We start from the raw sequence: 23,537 nt of genomic DNA, 5'->3' as shown, positions 1-23,537 counted from the left end.
AGCCTTCTTATGAACCACATGCATCAAAATTTTAAAGAGCCACTTATGGTTAGCCAGCACAATTATCAAATAATTTTTTGAAGATGTGTTTTAAATAATCAGTTAACTTTTGGGGCATATTAACCCGATTTTCAGGCAAAAACGGTCGGACCGTTCGTTTAGCATTAAAACTTTGTCAAGGAACACCGGTTCAAATAATATTAATTATACAATTTAATATTACTTATTTGGATTAAATGGGTATACATTGACATGTAATATTCATATCAAATTGTTATTCTTAATTTCTTTATTATTTATTGCTTTAATTATTAATTGAACATTAAATTAAATACTATCACAAATATTTTTTGATCTATACTATTTATATTTTATAATTTCTTAATTATGTCAGCATATTCTATAATTTATGACTAATATAATTAGGAGATTCAATAGATCATTTCCGACCTATTTAATGCATGTATCTCTATACTAGATATCGCCCAATTGAAATATTCAAAGCCACTTCCATAAGCAATTCATGCAATGCGCAGGCCTTTCACCTAGTACTTATTAATAGTTAATATTTAATTAACTTTTACTCGATATTTTAAGTAGCTTATAACAAAATTTGTGTTGTATAATAATTAACTCAAGGTAAGGGAATAAATTAATGAAGAAAATAGACACGGACCAAATTGAGAGAATTAGGGGATATGGGACTATTGTAATATTTCATGATATAATCTTACAAAAGAACTTGAAGCATAACATGTACAAATCTGTATATCAAAGTAGCCCAAAACTCCATTTATATATGCATGTAAACCGCCTCAAAAGCAATAATGGGAGAAAACACATGGCACTTAATATATGTAGACGGCCGGAATTCTATAATTGATCCTTGTGAGGATGTGACCATCAACAACATGCTAAATATGCAAGCAAAGACACAAAGAAAGGGAGGATGAACATAAAGTCCTTGACATTAGTGTGGTGTCGGCTGTAGAGATCCCGACGCTAAAGTCAACACGGTTGGAAAAAGAATGAAATAAATGATGAATGAGATAAAGTAGATAGAAATCATCATGACTGTGGAGCTATGACATGATAACCATCGTATGGTCGGAACTCGGCTGTACGATGTGAATTGGCAGCTATACGAGAGAGCAAGAGTGAGAATATGAGGAGCGAATTGAGCAGTAAAAAGTGAAATCAAAAGTATGTTCTAAGGTCCCTCTTGAGAGGATCGACGTCGATATTTATAGGCAGTTGGGATGGTTAGAGCTTCCATGAGACTCGAACTCCCATTGAGGAGTGAACGTCGACCCTATGTCTACTGACATGGTAAAGAAGTTGTAATCCTCTTCCGAGTATCACGCTATGTGTCTTAGAGTTTAGTTATGACTCAGTCGAAGGGATGTGAGACTTGGTCCATTGTAACGCCCAACATGGAGGTACATGATTTAAATTATGTTTTATAGCCCTTAGTTAATTTTTATTAAAGTTATTTTAAGAGAATATGAAGAAAATGCCTTAAACTTGTATTAAGGGTGAAATTGTCTTTTTACTCAAAATTAGTTGAAAAAGTGGGGAGTGAAAAGAGGTAGAATTTCATAAATAATGCAATAAAAATTAAGGCATTATGGTAATTGACTACGGGACAAGGATGGAATTTCTAAAAAAGTGTAAGGGCAAAATGGGAAAGTGAGTTTATAAAATAAGATGATAAGGGTTTGTAACCCTTATTTCCTTCATTCCACTGCCATACTACTCCCCCATTTTCTCTCAAATTTTCATTCAATCCTCCAAGGATTTTGAGGGCTTTTGAGTGATTTTTAAAAGGGTTTTGATTCAAGACTTCAAAAGGTAAGAATTCATACTCTTTAGCTATGATTTATTTGTGTAAAAGTTGAGTTCTTATGAAGTTTATGCTTAGGGTTAGAAGAAGTTTTGAATCCAACAAGAGTAGAGAGCTTAGTAGAGAAGACTCAAGCATAAGGTAAGTAAATTCCACTCAAAATCCAACTCAAGTTAAAGTTTAAGAATTCAAGTGAGTAGAGATTTCTTTTAAGTATGCATATGTTATGGTTATTGAGAAATTGAGATGAGATTGATGATGAATTATGCTTGTTGTTGGATATAATTGAATATGAAAAGTGTATGTGATGGTTTGATGATGGGTTGAAATTGGAAGAATAAGAGAAAATTTTGGGAGTGTGTTTGCCATGTAGGTATGGTGATGCTACAAGAGAGATTTTCTCTCATTTTTGGATGCTTGAGAAACAAATTGAATGATAATTAAATTAGGGTTTGTTTATGCACAAGTAATGTTTGATGAAATGTCTAAGTGAGGACATGTTACCATGGTTGCCCTGTCACAGCCATGACCTTCTAAGTAATTTTTTAGCATCTTACAGATTGAACTGGTTTGAGACCAAAACATAAAAATTGTAGCCCTATCTCTAATCTTTAAAACGAGACTAAAACCGTAGAAATCCGATGTGTATAACTCAAGTTATGCCTTCTTGAGTGTGACTTATGCAGAATGACTATCTTGATGCAACATTGCATTTGTGCATTCCATAAGTGCTTAAGTAAGAAATTTTAAGCATGAACCATCCTTATACATTAATTGTGCATTGAGAAGTAGCTTGAGAAAGAGTAGAGAACTTTGTGAATGAACTACTCTAAGAGTAAAGAGAATGAGAAAAACACAAAGAGCGGGTTGGTGCTTTGTGAACTCCACCCGGCAGTCACGAAGAGTGGGTTGGTGCTTTGTGAACTTCACCCGACCGTGCCTCCAGTAAGATGAGGCCGTGACATTCAAGTGAGAAAGAATAAAGAGAGAATGAGTAGAGTTATGAAGAGCAGGTTGGTGCTTTGTGAACTCCACCCGGTCGTGCCTCTAGTAAGATGAGGCCGTGACTTACAATAGAAAATTAATAAAAGAGAGCTATGTGAAAGAGAAACAGAAAGAGAAAATAAATGAGACGAGAAGTGTGTAAGGAAAGAATTAAGAAAAAGAGTTAAGAGGACAGACGAGTAGAGGATTTACTTACTGAGCATTATTTTTGTGCTCACCCCGTTGTTTTTCTTTTTGTTTACAGGATCTAGGTGAGGACGCAGTCGGATTGGCGTCACCAAGCGAGGAGCAATAGCTACACTGTCCACTGTTTTTGATAACTTTTTGTAAAATGTTTATATGTATTAAAAGAAAATTTTGGGCCCATCTACTTTTGTTGATATAAATGTATTTTACTTTATATATTTCTATGAGTATCATAGTATAAAGGAGTTATTACATCCATAGAGCCAACGACAAGTCATGTGGCCAAGGGGAGGGTCTAACTTCTAAGGCGACCCGACTCGTAGTGTGGTCTGAATCATAGGTCGGCCTAATTTGTAGAGTAGCCCAAATCATAGAGTGGCATGACAAGTCATATGTTGTTCTCCAAGATTATGCATGAATTGGCCAATTATACTCAATGCATAAGCAAGATCTAGCCTAGTGTGTGACATGTACATCAATCTTCCCACAAGTCTTTAGTATCTCCCTTTGTCAACTAGTACTTGATCAGTCTCGACACATAATTTCAAACCTTCTTCAGTTGGTGTATTAGCTAGTTGACATGCTGACAGACCAATTTCCTGCAACACATCCAAGACATATTTTCTTTGTGATAGAAATATACCTTTGTTAGATCGAGACACTTCGATTCTAAGAAAATATTTCAAAGAACCTAGGTCTTTCATTTCGAATTCTTCTGACAAGTATTTTTGCAGAGCCTTTCTTTTTTCTAAAGCATTTCCTATAACCACCATATCATCCACATATACAATAAATGCAGTGATCTTTCCTTACTGTTTTTTAAGGAATAGTGTGTGATTTGAATTGCCCTGATGGTAGCCAAAAAACATCATAACCTTTATGAACCTCCCAAACCATGCCCACAGAGATTGCTTCAACCCATATAGAGATTTCTTCACTTACATACCTTTTGGCTGTGCTTCTCTGGTGAAATACACCTTGGTGGAATACACCTTGGTGGAGGACCCATATAGATCTCTACTGACAAATCTCCATGTAGGAAAACATTCTTCATATCGAATTGTTATAATGGTCAATCTAGTTTTGTAACTACAGATAATAAGACACATACCGTATTGATTTTAGCTACACACGAAAATGTCTCTATATAGCCTATCCCACGATTTTGAGTGTACGTTTTTGCTACAAGTCTTACTATAAATCTTTCAATCTGCCTTATACTTCATAGTGTAAACCCATCGACATCCAACGTCTTTTTTCTTGGTGGATGATCAACAAGTTCCTAGGTTTCATTCTTCTATAATGATTTCATCTCTTTATTCATAGCAACTTTCCATTTTGGATCATCTAAGACTTCTTGCACACTATTAGGAATAGATACAATAGATAATTGATTCACAAATGATAGATTTGATTATAACAGACGATGGTTAGACATATAATGACTCATATGGTATTTAACCTTACTACATAGTTCATATTCGTATGTTGGTTTAGGAATCCCTCTAGTACTACGTGGTGGTAACTGTTTTCTAATTGGTTCAAACTCTAAATCATGAACATTCTCACCGAGAGATTGGTGTGGCATATCATGTATAATGGACTCAGACTTAGTGTCCTCTAATGAGTTTGAAATTGGCTTCATATTTTCATTATTACTTTCATCCAATGCATCCTCTTGCTGATCAACTAGCCCAGTTTGTGAGCCATGGTTGCTGAGATCCAAACTTTCACTCCTTATGTTCTCTATATCTTGAACAGCATAATCGAAAGTATGAATTTCTTTCTAACAATACTCCCCCCTAAATTTCAGACTCAAAGGAAAAAAAATACATCAAGTCTTCATGGAAAACAACATCCATTGTGACAAACATTCATTGAGTTGGAGGATGATAACAACGATATCCCTTCAGATGAACATCATACCCAACAAAAACACATTTTAATGCTCAAAGAGACAACTTGTTACGTTGATGTTTATGGAGATGTACAAATGCAGCACAACCAAAAATATGAGGGGGTAGGTTTAAGATCATCGGAGCATTAGCTGCTTTAGCAAAAGCTTGGAATGGTGTCTAGAACTCAACAGAGCTGGAGGATACCCAATTGATTAAGTAAACTGTAGAAGTGAATGCTTCTCTCCAAAAGGATAATAGCATATGAGCTCCTATTAATGAGGCACGAACAACCTCTAATAAGTGTCGATTTTTCCGTTCAACAACACTATTTTGTTGGGGTGTGTTGGGACAAGTAATTTGATGAACAATACAATGTGCTGCCAAGTATTGTTGAAGGTTAGAACTTTGATATTCTTCATCATTGTCACTCCGGAGAACCTAAACCTATGCACTATGTTGAGTACAAATCATTTTGTGAAATCTTTGAAATACCAAATTAATCTCCCCTTTGGATTTCATTAGACATACCCAAGTCAGCCTTGTTTAGTCATCAATAAAAATAACAAACCAACAAGATCCTTCTAAAGTAGTAACTTGTAATGGCCCCCAGACATCAGAATGTATAAGCATAAAAGGATTTGAACTTCTATTCAATTTTATAGGAAATGAAACATGATCACTTTTTAACAGTTTACAAACATCACAGCGAAAGTTATTGATATCATCAATTTTTTCAAACAAGCTTGGAATTTTTTTTTTTAAGTAACCGAACGAAGCATGTCTGAGATGGCGATTTCATAACCAGATGTCAGATTTCTATTTATCCTTTTTAGAGCAATCTATTGTCAAAGCTTGTTGTAACATGGCATAATTTTTTTACTCCAAATCCAAGTAATACAACTTCCCTCATCTAATACCACAACAAATCATCTGTTTTGATTTTGAATGCTTTTAAAGTTACAAAATTCAAGCAAAAAAAATCAACACACAAGATAAGACTTTAGTTATTTTGGAAACTGACAATAAGTTATGATTCTAGGATGGAACCACTAAAACATAATCTAAGTGCAAAAGTTTTTTGAGGGTTAGTGATCATTCCCCAATGACCCGGGTGGACTCACCATTGGTAGAAACAAACTTTTGTGAGGATGATTTAAGGTTAGAAACATGCCAAGAATCAAATGTCATATGATCGGTAGCACCAGAATCAATTATCCGTGCACTATTAGAAACAAATGTACACATATGTAAAGACTTATCATCATTTCCAACAATGACTACAATTGATGAGGATTGTTTGACATCTTCTTCCTTTTCCACAACAGCATTAGTAAAACTTCTCTTTGAGTTTTCCTTCCTTTTATCACGACTGTAATCCTACCAGTTTGGATATTCAACCAATTCAAAACATTGGCTTTTGGTATGACCATGTTTGTTGTAGTGAGTGGCCCAGTCTGCCATTTTTTTCTACTTTTTATATTTTTTTGAATTTGTTTACTCTTTTTTTGGTAAATGAGATAAAAAAAAAAAAATTAAGGAGAGAGTTGAAACACAAACTCTCTAAATTTCAATGACGATATGGAGTGACGATAACAGCAATATGATGGTGTCACATCAATGTCATTGGTGTCAGATCAATGACCTTGGCTTGTCGGTTTGGTCTTCTCGGCGATGACAATAATAGATTGGCAGATCGGTGACAACTTCGGATGATGAAGTGGCAACAGATCGACTTCTTCTCCAATGATGATAGCAACAGATCAGCACATTGGGCTTCTTCTCCGGCAATGGTAGCAACATACCACAAAGATTTGATTGGCGTTGGAGACGATTCTATTTGGTGTCACGGGTTTTTTTTGGCGTCAGCTTTGGACTTTCGACAGTCGGTTTCTAGGAAACTTGTTGTAATAGCTATTGCTAGAATCGGTTGGCTATTAGAATCTTGTAATAGTTGCAGAAACTTGTTTTTCGATTGGCTGAAGGTGGTTGGACTTTTTCTTGGCTGGAATTTTTGGAGTTGTTTGGCGTCAACTTGGTGCTAACTTTATTTAGAGTTTGGAGTTTTTTTTTCTTTGGTATTTTGGGTGTTTGTCGTGGCCAAAGTTGGTGGTTGGATGGTTGTGTTTGATTGGATTTTAGTGTTTGGGTTGCGGTTGGGATTGATTGGATTTAGTGTTTAGGTTGCAATCGTTTTCTCCTTCTTGGACTGACGATGGCTGGAGGGATGGTAACTGTCGATATATTTTTCCTACAGTTGCTATGTGATAAGCAATTCTTTATATGAAGAACAGGGCCCTGATACCATGTTTGTTTGAAGAATTTGATGTTTCAATTAATTGATTTTCACTAAAGAGTTACTTGGCTTTATATAGGGAGTATTCAATCTATTGAATCTTTTAATTATGTCAGTTACAGATTACACAATATACTAACATAATTAAGAGATTATAAAATATCAAGAATATTATGAGTATCTTAAATCTGACAAAATAATATTCATGAAATCTTAACACCTAAAGGGATTTGAACCTGAGACCATACACCTTAAACACATATCCCAGCGCGCGTCCTCCTACTTGAGCTACCCAAGGGTGGGTTTATTAATCATATCCAATTTTATCTAATTATAGACTATACCAAGATATAAGATAAATATTATTTATATTCAAACCTAAATCATAAAGAAGGAAAAAAAATGTATGATACAAACTGCTTTTTCAAAAGCTTAACTTTTTATACTGAACTCTTTTTCTTGTGGAAAATTAAATTTAAATATTAATATTGAGTTATTTTTCGATAGCTTAGACTTTTTTTATCTTAAATATTGAATACTTTTTCAATAACCCAAACTTATTAATTTAACCTTTAAAATTAGACACTCTTGAAATATATGGGAGTACTCGTATAATAGTTATACAAGATATTATTTACAATTATGCAAATTAAATAAAATGAAAATGTAATATAGGATTGTACAGTAGAACTTCTCTATAGTTATAATGTTAAAACCAACTAAATTTATTACTATGAGGAGGTTATAACTTAATAGAGGTGTAGTTACAAGAATTATTGTTTTGATTTAAAAAATTATTGTATTCATTAATTTCTTATTTTATAATTCATGTTTTAGTAGTATTATGATTTCAATTCATTATTTTAATAACATTAAAATAGTTCGAAAATTGATATCAAAGAGTCATTGCTAAATTAAGTGATCAAATTCGACAACTTCACTACACTAATAAAATGAATATTAATATCTTACTTAATCATCCAAATGAGCAATAAGTCGTGTATGCTTTAACTGAAAAATAAATCGTTATTAGAATTAGACAAGAAGAGGTAGGAGATAATCTTGAGGATGATAGTATGAAAATATCAAAAGTTTCATGCCAAAAAGCTCTAAATATGCTTGAGAGCTAGAAATATTTTGGCTTCAACAAAAAGACATCTATACAGGCGACTTATTACGTATCTATAAGATAAAAGATATGATAACAACTTTAAAACATAAATCATAGTCCCAAACAACTTTAGATAAATATTTTATTTCATCTTAAACCTTTAATATAACATAGTATATATTTTTTGTAATATACATATAATTATTTCTATGTAGAGGCAAGTTCTTTAAGGGGAGACTTAAAAAAATTATAACTTGTTATAATGTGAAATTTATTCTTATTTATAACTGGTTCAAGTTGGGACCATAATTTTTTATGACTATATAGAGATTATTGCTATATAGAGACCATAATTTTTTATAACTATATAGAGATTATTGTTATATAGAGTATCACTATAAAAATGTTCTACTGTATCTCAACTTCTTTTTATGCTCTATTATTGTTCTATGGTCTGAAATTATTCAGATGGGCCACATTCTTATGTTTATTTTAGGGATTTGTCACTTCATAAATTGACCAAATATTAAGCTGATTGAAGAGGTGTCAATTAAACCTTTTCTTTTTTTTGGTTTATATGTCCCACTATGCTTCTTGTTTCTTTATCATTGATTAATCCCAAATTTTTTCAAATAAGTGACACATATTATATAGTTTGATTGAGATGTTATAATCATTCACTTGTGAATTGTTTGATGGAACCTTTAATTCTTGTATTTATATTTCCTTGATTTACAACCATACCTTTAATATTATTTTAATTAGCTTTTCTTCTTTTTCTTTTTCAAGAATTAATTAATACAATATTAATAATTTCGATAATGTCTCATCAAACTTTTCTTCTCTTTTTACTGTTTCTTCTCTTAAAATTATTATTATAAGTTTTTTTTTTTTATATTAGAGAATATTCGTTGAATTAATAAAGAATAAATATTGCTGACTTTCTTATAGTATGATCTAAATACAAATAACCCATATGATTAATTTTCATCATAATTTTTTTTAAATTAATATTTTATTTACTAAAAATTTCCCAATTTTCTCAAATTTGCTTTAAAATCTTTAATGATATTTATAAATAATTCTCAATATATATGATGGGAAAATGAAAGAGAATGAGAATAATACAGTTGAAGAGATAAAAGGATCTTGAAATCCAACTTGGCTTGCAAATAGGAAATGATAATGAACACTTGAGATTTCCAATTGGACATTGAATTTGAAGGTAGGCCACCCACTAAAAGAAAATTAAAATTAAAAACAAATCAAAAGAAAGAAAGATTGGAATCATGGGATTCAAGAGGTTGTGGCACTTAAAGTCCCTATTAATGCTCTGTTCTGTCCACATTCATTGTTATCAATTGGCCCAATGTTAATGGAGATGTAACCTAAAGCCAATACAACACTGCAAAGTGCATTTTCAAATTGCAAGGTATATGTTCTATGAGGAATTTTTTCTATATTATCCACTTAGTTTAGATAATAAAAAATATTCAACCACCAAATATTTAATGGTCGACCCATTAGGATTCACAACATAAAACGTAAGATTAGTCTACATCTAATGTTAGGCTTTTAAGATTCTATTGAGCTGGATATGTACAGGCTACCAAGCCTGGAAGCCCAAAAGATAAACGATACTGCAGAACAGAAGATCTAAAGATGCAGAAGTCCAGAATCCATATCACATTGACTTAAGTTGGAGAATCAGTCATAGAAGCTCATGCAAAGAGAGCTCAAGAGGGTTGCAAAACTTGGCTATTTCGATGTCCAGCAAATAATATTTGAGATATTTTCACCACTAGAAAACCCAACAGATTCAGCTTTACTTCTGGGTTGTTGCCTTTGTGCTGTTTTTAGGTTGATTTCGATTCACACATCCCAACTCAAACTACATTAGCTAATGGCATGTTTAAAATGATCTTAAACAGGAAAACTCTTCACACATTTCCTTCTAAAGTACCCAGCAAGAAAATATCAGACTTGGAAGCTGTAGATAAAGAATCATAATCATTCATTAAAAAATTGCAGTCAACTGCAAGTGCCCAAAAGCTGTACATAAAAAAAAAAAATGGATTTCAATTTCTATGTAATTTGAAAAGAATATGATTAAACAGCACATACAACCTGTATCACATTTTACCACAAATCCGTGAGGTTCTCATTTTCACCCACAATCTTATTCTCTCACTAAGCTACAACATTTCGATAACACACTGTAAGTGCATATCTTGGCATCAAAGTATGGCCATACATCCGAGTGCCATGCTATCAGTGGAAAACTAGTGGGTTGAATCACAAAGGGAACTCGGGTAAATGTAATATCAGCACTCCTGATCTCTATCCATGGTATAAACAGGTATTTGCCAATTCTTGGTGTTCTTCTTTGGATCATCAGTCAGGCTGAGATCATTTTCATCCTCCTTGTATGTGTTAATGAATGTTTTGGCTCCAACCAAGACAAGCCTCTCAACCATGAATAACTGGTAGTTATTCTCAATCACAGGATCCAGGATCTGACTAAAGTTTGATGAATATGCTAATTTGTATCTGCAAATATCAGTCACCAAAAGTCAAGGTCAACTTCACCACAGCATGAAAGTTTTTACCAAAATTTGATGTTACGTTAGAGCATTATTCAAATAATTAAACTCCTAGAGACCTTATATGAACTCGAGTATTTACCTGACGGAGAGTGGTGAAAAGAATCCAGGTGTTCTCTCATTTGAAGCAATAAAAAGGGTTCGTCCAGGTGGAACCCATTCTTTAATCCTGCAGAGAATAAACTCTGGGCGTGTATCCCTGTCCAGATGAGGATGTAGGGTTCTTTCAACCCCATTCTTGTCCTTCCTGGTTTTCAGTATATCACCTCTACGAACATGCATGGCATCATAATCACCAAGGAGTGCCTTTATCTATAGACATGAAATTTGTCAGGGCCTAAATAAACTATGAAATGGAATGAGCATTATGGTAGTCTTTTTCTAAATGCCAAAACTTAAAAAAGCCGAAGCAAAGAGAATTACAGAGTCTGCTAAAGTGTGCAAGCTTCAATACCAGTCTAAATACGTATATGATATGTTTTTTTCAAATCCATCAAAATTAAATCATCCTCCATTCCCTTGGCCAATCATAATAACAGAAAAACAGTGATGTAAAATTATCTTTAGATATGACAGCCCTCATCCCAAATAATTTTGGTTGGCAATAGATAAGGCACTGGTAAAAGTTATCAACTATAGTTTAACGCCTTTGGCGCCTTCCACTTTCTTGTGCTGCATATTAACCAGAAGCAATACTATACAATTAATTTGATGCTTTAAAACATTAAAAATGAAGACTTCACATGCATCTTGATGAATTTGACAAATAATGGCCACCCTAAACATGCCTCCAAAATAACGAAATGTCTTCAAATTTTCAAACTATCAGCCAATGTTACTTTACACAACTACTTCAAATTTGACAAGCCAAATCTACTCCACTATATTGCAAATCATATCTTCAATAAATAATGAGGTTTAGAATTCATCAATAATTACTTTAATTTTTCTCTTTTCGAGATAAATAAATTCTTTCAAGTAGAACTAGCAGACATCTTCGGACTTCAATAGAACCATAAAGATTAGTTCTCATATTTTACAACCTACAGGAGCCAATCTTATTTGCCTCCACATATGCAGGCCACTAATCCCATCCTTCTTTATTAGTCATCAAACCACCAAAGCAACGAGATCTTACTACTTAATTCTTAACATGCCATTCTTGGCTTGACAGATGGTAATATGAATTTCTATACTAGATTCAATTTAATGCAAACTCTACAAAAGTATGACTTGAGAACCCGACTTTATCACCCTCCCCATCTATGAAAAAAATATAGTCATACAAATTTCTATATTTGATTTGGTTCAATGTCGGCTCTACATAAGGATGATATGAAATTAAGCTTATCACCTTCCCCATCTATGAAAACAGTATTAAAGCTCCTCAGAATTAGTCACAACCTCATAAATTATTTATTAAATAAAATTTTACATGACACAAAGCATCAAGGAATGTAAGCACTAGTCCATTGGTATGTTTTCTCACTAGCACAGATAATCAAGAACTTCCTTTTCCCCCTTTTAAAAAATTAAAAAATTGATGGCATTATACATAACAAACCTGTTCAGCTGCATCCCTCAATTTTTCTGCAGCCATTGATGGAAGAAATGAATGTGGCAGCAGTATAGCACTCCGGTTTTTTCGATCCTTGCATTCCATGAACCTAAATGACAAAGATAATTAGTGTGCAAAACTTGCAAGATACAAAAGCTTAACTCATCCATAAGAAAAGCAACAACTTCCATTTTGCAACAAGCAAAGGCATTCAAAATATTAACTCGTTAATAAAGAATAGCGACAACTTGCATTTTGCAACAACAAATGGCTAAAAAAAGGAACAATGTCTTCAACATCTTTTAAAATGGAAAAGACTAACGTAAATTCAGATAAATGATCCAATTCAAACTTAATGGGATAGTTAAAGACTGTCAACCAGAGAGACAACTACACTAATTTAGGATTATCAAAGCCAATCATTTGATTAAACTCAAGTACACGGCAACATGTCACAATTAAGCTCTTAAAAGAAGGACACAAAGGTTAGTAACAAGAAAAAATTCCCAATAGTATGGCCACTTTCTCCAAATCAATCAAATGCCTCATATTTTCATTAAGAACACACAAACAAGGCAAATTCAAATATTCATAAAGCATGTCAATATAAGATATCTTCCTTTTCTATTAAAAAAAAAATAATAAAATTAAGTGCCCAGAATATTATGAGTGACCTACAATGAAAGACAAGTACATGGTTTTCCAAACTCAGTTACTTAATACTACTAAGACAAACCAACTATAAGATTCTGAGTCTTACAAAAAGGTGGCAACTGAAAGCCAGCATAACAAAAATATATCAAATTACCATGACAGGGGATTAGCAGTTCGATTGATGAGCAAGAGATTTGAGTAGCGAGTATCATTTCTGAGATCAACTCGACTAACGCCTTCCACATGTGCAACCCCTCTAGCTCCCAACTTCATACTTGTCATTAGTACCCGATACCACATTTTCGAATCGTCTAGAATCACCGGTACAGTTTCAGATATAAGATCCACATCGTACAAAGATTCAATAGCACAAGAGTTATCTGCCCGCCTACCATATGAAAAGGAAGCAAGTTCAGATTATGCAATTCCTTTTTGTCAACTGACAATAAGTTTAGAAGATCATTAGTGATAGAGATTTCTTTCACAAAACAATGCACCTGATTTTGGAAAATCACCCAACTTTAGGGAAAAAACTTCAATAAATTACCTTTCCTCTGAACTTTTATTGTCAGATTGATGAAGAATGCCTTTCGCATTGTGCATCGGATTGATACAGATCCTAGAAGGCATAACTAAAGTTCTGCAACAATTAGAAACTAATAGGAGTAAAACACTAAACAAAAATACACAGATAAGAGAGAGAGAAACGAACCAATCAACTGTTCATTACATAGTAACAAAGATGCTTAATGAAACTGGTGCCACTTAACATCTTATAATAATTTTAACTTAAACTTCAGTTCCTCATAATCAAATGTGAAGCCACTGCTGAGATCCCAGCATTCAAATCCCTAACTTTCTTTACTAAAACTAATCAGCAACTCAAATTCACCTAATCTTCCTAACTTTCTGGACTCAATTCCCCAATAAAATAAACAATTCAACAGAAAAATCCCACAAGCTCAAAAGGGTTTCAATCAAAAAGTTACCTTTTCAAAAACATGGCTTCTTCAAGGGCACACCTGAGGCTAGATTCTTGATGACCAAGGCCAGCACAAGGTTCACAGACTTTACCGGGGCAGTCAATTCTGCCACCCCAATACAAGTACTTTTCATGAAGAGTGTGTTGTCTCTTGTTCCTGGGTCTTTTTAAGTTTCTGAGGGAGAATGAAGAAGAGAAGGAGAAGCCATTTATTGAGAAAAGAGCGGAGAACATGCAAAGAAACGCAATGACTGATAAGAAGATGAGGAGAATCAAAATTGTGGATCTGGGTTTTGGCTTCAGCTTCAAGGTTTTGGGAGTTGTCGCCATTGGAGCTAAAGGATGAAGGGAGAAACCCACAACTGAGAAGAAGAAAATGAGTGATGCTTGGCTTTGCTTGATTACAGATTTGAGTTTTGGGCTTCATACTTCCATAGTCAACAACCAATTTCCCACAGGTTTCCTTTATTAAATAAAAATTCAGTTATTAAGTTNTGAGTGACCTACAATGAAAGACAAGTACATGGTTTTTCAAACTCAGTTACTTAATTCTACTAAGACAAACCAACTATAAGATTCTGAGTCTTACAAAAAGGTGGCAACTGAAAGCCAGCATAACAAAAATATATCAAATTACCATGACAGGGGATTAGCAGTTCGATTGATGAGCAAGAGATTTGAGTAGCGAGTATCATTTCTGAGATCAACTCGACTAACGCCTTCCACATGTGCAACCCCTCTAGCTCCCAACTTCATACTTGTCATTAGTACCCGATACCACATTTTCGAATCGTCTAGAATCACCGGTACAGTTTCAGATATAAGATCCACATCGTACAAAGATTCAATAGCACAAGAGTTATCTGCCCGCCTACCATATGAAAAGGAAGCAAGTTCAGATTATGCAATTCCTTTTTGTCAACTGACAATAAGTTTAGAAGATCATTAGTGATAGAGATTTCTTTCACAAAACAATGCACCTGATTTTGGAAAATCACCCAACTTTAGGGAAAAAACTTCAATAAATTACCTTTCCTCTGAACTTTTATTGTCAGATTGATGAAGAATGCCTTTCGCATTGTGCATCGGATTGATACAGATCCTAGAAGGCATAACTAAAGTTCTGCAACAATTAGAAACTAATAGGAGTAAAACACTAAACAAAAATACACAGATAAGAGAGAGAGAAACGAACCAATCAACTGTTCATTACATAGTAACAAAGATGCTTAATGAAACTGGTGCCACTTAACATCTTATAATAATTTTAACTTAAACTTCAGTTCCTCATAATCAAATGTGAAGCCACTGCTGAGATCCCAGCATTCAAATCCCTAACTTTCTTTACTAAAACTAATCAGCAACTCAAATTCACCTAATCTTCCTAACTTTCTGGACTCAATTCCCCAATAAAATAAACAATTCAACAGAAAAATCCCACAAGCTCAAAAGGGTTTCAATCAAAAAGTTACCTTTTCAAAAACATGGCTTCTTCAAGGGCACACCTGAGGCTAGATTCTTGATGACCAAGGCCAGCACAAGGTTCACAGACTTTACCGGGGCAGTCAATTCTGCCACCCCAATACAAGTACTTTTCATGAAGAGTGTGTTGTCTCTTGTTCCTGGGTCTTTTTAAGTTTCTGAGGGAGAATGAAGAAGAGAAGGAGAAGCCATTTATTGAGAAAAGAGCGGAGAACATGCAAAGAAACGCAATGACTGATAAGAAGATGAGGAGTATCAAAATTGTGGATCTGGGTTTTGGCTTCAGCTTCAAGGTTTTGGGAGTTGTCGCCATTGGAGCTAAAGGATGAAGGGAGAAACCCACAACTGAGAAGAAGAAAATGAGTGATGCTTGGCTTTGCTTGATTACAGATTTGAGTTTTGGGCTTCATACTTCCATAGTCAACAACCAATTTCCCACAGGTTTCCTTTATTAAATAAAAATTCAGTTATTAAGTTTTAACTTTTAAGTATTAAAATAATCAGTAAAATATTATTTTTTACTAATATTTTTATATTTTACTTAATTACATAATTATTTTACCTATATAAACCTATATTTTCTCAAATTTCTCTCACTTTAAACAATTAAACAAGAACGAACCTTAACCTATACTTATGTAAAATTAATTATATTTAAACGATTAATTTAAATGTTTATCATGTAAACAAGAATTAATTATTGTATTTAATAATGTTCAAATTAATTTATATTTATATAAAATTAATCAGACGGGACGGATCTCCAATATTCTCCTTTGATGTGAGAAAGGAGAATTTTGAAAGGGGTGAGAAGTGATTTTGAGGACAGGATGGGTATAGCGAATAAAATCTCCACCCTTTCTCGCCCCATTGCCATGCCTATTATAGATTTGTTATATATCAAATCTCCTTGTGTATATTTTTAACTCTGGGCCTGGGCTTTATATAGTTTTGTATATAGACGTAAAACCCTCGTATATTTTCGAAATTACAGATAGCACAGAGAAAAAAATTTAATTGTAGGTAACCCCCGATGTTGATGGTCCGCTTGGTTTTACTTTTGCCATTAAAAAAGTGTCGGATCCAGAAAAGACAATTATACCCTTCTCTTAATGTAATTATATTTTGTAGACCATTTTAACCTTATATAAGGCTAGAAATACCGAAAATTCCTCATATTAGATGAAGACAGTTGGCAAGAATTTGACGGGCTACAGAATACAGATTACTAAATGATTACACTGCAATGACTAAAATGCCACTATATATTATTGTTTTTTTTACTTTAAAAACTTTTTGGCCTTCAAGTTTAACAACACCACAAACCTCTCCTCATCTCCATATCAGTTCATCAAAAACTCAAATTTGCTTTACCCATTACAAAGCAAAACGAAAACTCTGAGAAGTGTTACAAGAAGTGAATCAAGCAATATAAAAAATTAATTTATATTCACATTAGGCAGAGGGTAAACATGAAGAGGATTTAATTGATATTCACAATAGAGTACTTGCATGGTGAGATGCAAACTGAAATTCAAAAAATTAGGCAACAACATGCATCTAAAAGGAACTACACACATCTGATTTTCGTGTACATAGTCATATTTGTTCAGGCATGTGTAATTTATTTTTTGAAATGATTGTAATAAGAGGATTATGTTAGTATTGACAATAAAATGATTGAAATATCTTATTAGCATTATAAGAACGCAACTGAACACCTGTATAAAAGTTAACAGTAAATATCTATTACACAGACTTGTTTTTCAACCAAATAAATCCTAACATATTGAACAAAAAATGGGGTCAAACTATGATAGCCTGATAAGTTGCATAAATTTAGTCTTTTTAGGTTTGTTTTTATAGCCTTCTAGTTAATTTCTCATTTGTTTCCTTTGTTTTGATATTAATTTTCGTTAAGTTTGAGATGTAAATGATCAGCTATTGATTTGGAGAATTTTTGTGATTTTCAGGCTTTAATTGAGTAGATTGGAGCATTAGAATGAATGAAATTGGGATTCAAAGCTTGAAGAAATTAAGATTAGCTTACAATTTTGAAGGCGATGGCCATGCCTTGGCGGTTCACCACGGCCATGGTGGTGGAATGAGAATAAAATATCAAGGATAGGAAGCACCATTGCCTAGGCCGTGGTGACATACATTTGGACACGGCCAGGGCCGTGTTGGACACTTTTAGAGTTTTTTTTTTTTTTTTTTTAGTTTTTCTTTTCTTGTTTTCTTATGACTCTTTTGGGTATTTAAGTGTGGTTGAGATTACTTGTTAGAGGCCGAATTTTGCCTATTTTTGGAGAAAGCTTATTGTGTAACAAAAGAAAAATGAGAATCAAGAACAAAATTCATCACAGAGTTTGTTTTTACTTTTTCAATATGATTTATTTCTTGAATTCTGCTCTTATTTCTTTTATTATGAACTAATTTTCTCAAGCTAAGACTAGGGTTAGTCTATTTATAGATCTGTGATCAATCTTTTGCTCTATGGTCATTGAATTATTTTTCTAATGATGAGCTTATATTATGTGCTTAATGCTATTAGGAACCTGATCAATTTTTGATAGCATTGTTTTGTGTGATTGAGACACAGAGGAGATATCACATGAGTGCTCTAGTAATATAGGTCATGGATTAATTGGATATAGAGATATATGAATTGATACATGCAATAGTCATAGGCAGGATTAACTTGTGCTGAAAGCTAAAGGATTTCATAAAGATTAATGCTCGTCTATTTCATTAAATCTATATAGAGATATCTAGGTTGTGAGATAGAAGTGGAATTCATATTGCTTGAGAAAGAATATTGGTGAACCTAGGAAATCCCGTTGTCACATTAATTAAATAAATTCATTGACCAAAATAAATTGAGGGGTGCAAAGAAGTTATAGATGAGCCTGAAGTTTTAGCTATTTCTCTCATTGAATTCTTAAGTTTAGTTTTCTTGCAACCGTCCGTTTCTAATATTTTAGCTATTGATATTTTCAGTTTTAAAGATCACATTTCTAAGTTTTGATTATCTAGATAAAGTTAAGTCTAATTAACATTTCAATACTTGTTTATGCAATAACCTGTACTTTGTTATACTATATTACTTGAGACTAGTGCACTTGCTAGTAGTTGTTTCAAACGACACAAGAAGTTTTTGGTGCCATTGTCGAGGATTGCAATTAGGCAATATTGAAATCATTAGTTTAGCTTTACTTTAGATCTTGTTCCATTTTTTTATATACATATATAATTTTTTTTCAAGTTTTCTTGTTTTCATATTTTCTAGTGTATGACACACACTAGACGAAGATTAGAGATTCTTGAACCTTTTGACCTAGAAATTCAGAGAACACTATAAGCATTGAGAAAAAGGCAAGCAAGGAACATGACAGACGACAACAATAATAATAATAAAGTGATTCCACTTTTGGAGAATCTCGCAGAAGCTGCAACCCCACAATCTTTAATGGATTATGCAATGCCGCCATTGAGTGGCACTTCTTCTAGCATTAGGAGGCCAACCATTGTAGCAAATAACTTCGCAATTAAATCTACAATTATTCAGATGATTCAGTCAGCCTGTCAATTCAGTGGTTTAGCCCACAAGGATCCAAATGCTCACATTAGAAATTTCTTGGAGATATGTGATACATTCAAGTAGAATGGTGTCACAGACGATGCAATTAGATTAAGACTTCATTGAGAGATAAAGCCAAGAATTGGCTAAATTCTTTGCCTGCAGAATCTATTACAACTTGGGATGCATTGGCTCAACGCTTTCTAGCTAAGTATTTTCCTCCCTCTAAAACTGCGAGGATGCGTAATGATATCACTAATTTTATGCAGGTAGATGGAGAGTCATTATATGAAGCATGGGAGCATTACGGAGAGTTGTTGAGGAAATGCCCGCATCATGGACAAACTTTTTATAATGGTTTAATTCCTACTAACCGTTATATAATTGATGCAACTTCAGGAGGCACTATAATGAAGAAGACACCAGAAGCAGCATATGAATTATTGGATGAGATGGCTTCAAACAGTTACCAGTGGCAGTCAGATAGAGTGCCACAAAGGAAGGTTGCAAGATTATATGGAATGGACGCTATTACAACAATTTCTGCTCAATTAGAAGCATTGAACAAAAAGATTGATAATATGAGTGCCCCAGTCATACAAGTGAAAAGCATTAGTTGTGATCTATGTGGAGGTAACCATCCTAGCAATGAATGTCAGGTAGGTAATCCGTTTGCTAATTATGCTAAAAGTGCTAATTCTGTTGGTATTTTTCACAGGCAACAATAGAATAACCTCTACTCCAGTACTTACAACCCTGGTTGGTTGAATCACCCAAATTTTTAATGAAGCAATCAAAATGCCGTGAAACCACCACTTCGGGTTTTCCTCTTCAAGAAAAGAAGCCCAATTTGGAGGAACTAGTGACGAAGTTTGTAAGCTCCACTGAAACAAGATTTCATAATTAAGAAGCTTCGATCAGAAATTTGGAGACTCAGATGGGGCAGTTGGTGAATTTGATATCAAGGAGAGTTCAAGGAACATTGCCAAGTGACACAGAGAATAATCCCAATGAGCATGTGAAGGCAATTACACTAAAAAGTGAAAAGGAAATTGGGCATAAAGAGCAAGAGAAAGAGGAAGCACCTAAAATGCAACTAGACAACATTGCTAAAAAGTTGCTTGAACCTAAGAAGATAGAGATTCAACCTCCTTTCCCTCTTGCATTGAAGAAGCAGAAAGTTGATCAGCAATTTGCAAAATTTTTAGATATTTTTAAGAAATTGCATATTAATATTCCATTTGCAGATGCTCTTCTTCATATGCCTAGCTATGCAAAGTTCTTGAAGGAGATCCTTTCCAACAAGAGAAAACTAGAAGAGCGAGAAACAGTAAAACTCATTGAAGAATGTTTAGCAATTTTGCAAAATAAATTGCCACCAAAATTAAAAGATCCAGGGAGTTTTACAATACCTTGCATTATTGGTTCACTTTCCTTTTCCAAAGCTTTATGTAATTTAGGTGCTAGCATTAATTTAATGTCATTATCTGTTTTCAGGAAATTGGGACTTGGAAAACCAAGGGCCACCATAGTATCTCTACAGCTGGCTGACAGATCAATTAAATATCCAAGAGTTATTGTGGAGGATGTGCTTGTCAAGGTAGATAAGGTTATTTTTCCTGTAGATTTTCTTGTGTTGGACATGGAAGAAGATGTTGAGATACCTCTCATTCTAGGATGACCATTTTTAGCCACAGGTAAGGAATTAATTCATGTGCAAAGAGGTGAGTTAATTCTTAGGGTAGGAGATGAAAAAGTAACATTTGATGTTTTTAAAACTATGAAACACCCTTTAGAAGATAACACATGTTTTAGAATTGATGCTTTTGATCCTTTGGTTCGTGAGTATTTTCAAGATAACAGGTATAAAGATCCATTGGAAACTTGCTTGGTTGATTCAAAAGAAGATGGAAGGGAGAATAAGCACTTAATTGAGATTGTAGCAAGTTTGGAAGCCAATCCACCTTATAAAAGGGTCATGCGACAAAAATCTAAAACATTGGAAAGGCCAATATTGTCTCGAACAAAGCCCTCAATTGAAGAGCCACCAAATCTTGAACTGAAACCCTTACCTACTCATTTAAAATATGTATTTTTTGATGAGTCTTCTTCTTTACCTGTTATTATTTCATCTTCTTTAATAGGTTTGATGGAAGAGAAATTATGAAGGGTGTTGAAGGAGCATTTGGCTAGACAATAGCTGACATAAAGGGAATAAATCTTTCGATTTGCATGCACAAAATTCTCATGGAAGACAGCTACAAGCCGACAGTTCAGCCTCAAAGGAGACTCAACCTGAGCATGCAAGAAGTGGTAAAGAAAGAGGTGATTAAACTACTCGATGTAGGTATTATCAACCCTATCTCAGATAGTTTATGGGTAAGTCCTGTTCAAGTAGTACCGAAAAAAGGAGGTATGACTATGGTGAAAAATGAAAATAACGAATTGATACCTACTAGGACAATCACAGGTTGGAGAGTGTGCATATATTATAGAAAATTAAATGATGCCATTAGGAAAGACCACTTCCCTTTACCCTTTATTGATTAGATGTTAGAGAGACTTGTTGGGCATGAGTTTTATTGTTTTCTTAATGGGTATTCTGGGTATAACCAAATAGCTATAGCTCCAGAGGATCAAGAGAAAACCACTCTCACTTGTCCTTATGGCACATTTGCATTTAGGAGGATGCCTTTTGGTTTATGCAATGCACCTGCCACTTTTCAAAGATACATGATGTCTATTTTTCATGATATGGTACAAGAATTTTTTGAAATTTTTATAGATGATTTTTCAGTTTTTGGTTCCTCTTTCGATGCATGTTTGAATAACTTGGCTTTAGTTTTACAAAGATGTAAAGACACTAACCTAGTTTTAAATTGGGAGAAGTGTCATTTTATGGTGCACAAAGGAATAGTTTTGGATCATAAAATCTCCCAAAGGGGGATTGAAGTGGATGCAAAGGTGGAAGTGATTGAAAAATTACCCCCACCTACATCAATGAAGGCCGTGAGGAGTTTCTTTGGATACGCAGGATTTTACAGACGATTTATTAAAGATTTTTCTAAAATTTCAATGCCTCAGTCTAATTTATTAATTAAAGATACTCCTTTTGATTTGAATGCTGACTATTTGCAATCCTTCCTCATTCTGAAGGAGAAGCTTGTCACATCACCAATTATGGTGGCACCTGACTGGAGTTTTCCATTTAAATTGACGTGTGATGCTAGTGATGTAGCTATTGGTGCTGTCCTCGGTAAAAAAAAAAACAAGGTATTCCAAACTATATACTATGCTTGTCGGACTTTAAATGTGACTCAACAAAATTATGCAACCACTAAAAAGGAACTTCTAGTGGTAGTATTTGCATTTGAAAATTTTTATTCATACCTTGTTTTGAGTAAAGTAATTGTCTACACTGACCATTCAGCCTTGAGATATTTACTTGATAAGAAAGATGTCAAACCTAGGTTAATTAGATGGATTTTGTTGTTACAAGAATTTGACCTAGAAATTAGGGATAAGAAAGGTGTAGAGAATGTGGTTATTGGCCATTTATCTAGGATAGAAGACACAAATCCTAAAAAAGGAGATGAAATACCCATAAGAGAGGAGTTTTTTGATGAACAATTATTTGCCATTTTAAATGCGTCTATTCCATGGTATGCACATTGTATTGTCACGGGTGTTCTTCCTTTAAATCTTACTTTTCACCAATGAAAGAATTTTTTGTCTGATTTTAAGCATTATTTGTGGGAAGAATCATATTTGTTCAAAGTTTGTGTAGATTAGAGTATCTGATGATGCATGCCTGAGGAGGAGATGACATCCATTTTACATCACTACCATGATAGAGAGGGAGGTGGCCACTTTGGCCCAACCAAGACAGCTGCAAAGGTACTACAAGCAGGTTTTTACTGGCCTACGTTGTTTAATGATGCTTATGCTTATGTAGCGTCTTGTGATAGGTGCCAAAGAACAACGAATATAACTAGGAAACATGAGATGCCCTTGAACAATATTATTGAATGTGAATTATTTGATGTTTGGGGGATAGACTTTATGGGACCTTTTCCTAATTCATTTTCCAATAAATACATCCTTGTGGTAGTCGACTATGTTTCTAAGTGGGTGGAAGTTGAGGCATTTAGAACAAATGATGCTAGGGTGGTTTTTAAATTTTTAAAGAAACATATATTTACTAGATTTGGCACCCCTAGGGCAATTATTAGTGATGGTGGGACACATTTTTATAATAAACAGTTTGATAATCTTTTGAACAAATATGGGATCACATATAAGGTTGTCACTCCTTATCACCCACAAACTAGTGGTCAAGTAG

The 23,537-nt window shown here is 33.9% G+C and overlaps 3 protein-coding genes and 1 non-coding gene across 4 annotated transcripts; 1 reads left to right on the top strand and 3 right to left on the bottom strand.

The window, feature by feature from the left end:
* Nucleotides 1-10,354: 10,354 nt before the first annotated feature.
* LOC116122479 lies at nucleotides 10,355-14,475 on the bottom strand. The gene is made up of 6 exons (XM_031408319.1): nucleotides 14,141-14,475; nucleotides 13,699-13,791; nucleotides 13,306-13,539; nucleotides 12,504-12,606; nucleotides 11,022-11,251; nucleotides 10,355-10,886 (listed from the first exon to the last, which is right to left on the bottom strand). The coding sequence occupies exons 1-6, from the start codon at nucleotides 14,461-14,463 to the stop codon at nucleotides 10,661-10,663; spliced, it is 1,209 nt and encodes a 402-aa protein (XP_031264179.1). The 5' UTR covers nucleotides 14,464-14,475; the 3' UTR covers nucleotides 10,355-10,660.
* Nucleotides 14,476-14,766: 291 nt separating this feature from the next.
* LOC116122478 lies at nucleotides 14,767-15,928 on the bottom strand. The gene is made up of 3 exons (XM_031408318.1): nucleotides 15,606-15,928; nucleotides 15,164-15,256; nucleotides 14,767-15,004 (listed from the first exon to the last, which is right to left on the bottom strand). Exons 1-3 carry the CDS (start codon nucleotides 15,926-15,928, stop codon nucleotides 14,767-14,769), a joined length of 654 nt encoding a protein of 217 aa, XP_031264178.1.
* A 3,503-nt stretch (nucleotides 15,929-19,431) lies between these two features.
* On the bottom strand, nucleotides 19,432-19,538 carry LOC116122482. The gene has a single exon (XR_004126908.1). It is a non-coding gene; the product is annotated as a small nucleolar RNA R71 (small nucleolar RNA).
* Nucleotides 19,539-20,132: 594 nt separating this feature from the next.
* Nucleotides 20,133-20,876, top strand: LOC116122477. Its single transcript, XM_031408317.1, has 2 exons — nucleotides 20,133-20,544; nucleotides 20,656-20,876. The coding sequence occupies exons 1-2, from the start codon at nucleotides 20,133-20,135 to the stop codon at nucleotides 20,874-20,876; spliced, it is 633 nt and encodes a 210-aa protein (XP_031264177.1).
* Nucleotides 20,877-23,537: the final 2,661 nt, after the last annotated feature.

Source organism: Pistacia vera, unplaced genomic scaffold (genome assembly GCF_008641045.1).
Source record: "Pistacia vera cultivar Batoury unplaced genomic scaffold, PisVer_v2 Contig1345, whole genome shotgun sequence".
In the NCBI taxonomy this organism is placed as follows: Eukaryota; Viridiplantae; Streptophyta; class Magnoliopsida; order Sapindales; family Anacardiaceae; genus Pistacia; species Pistacia vera.
The sequence above is the reverse complement of the archived record's forward strand: the minus strand, read 5'-3'. Positions and strand labels throughout refer to the sequence as shown.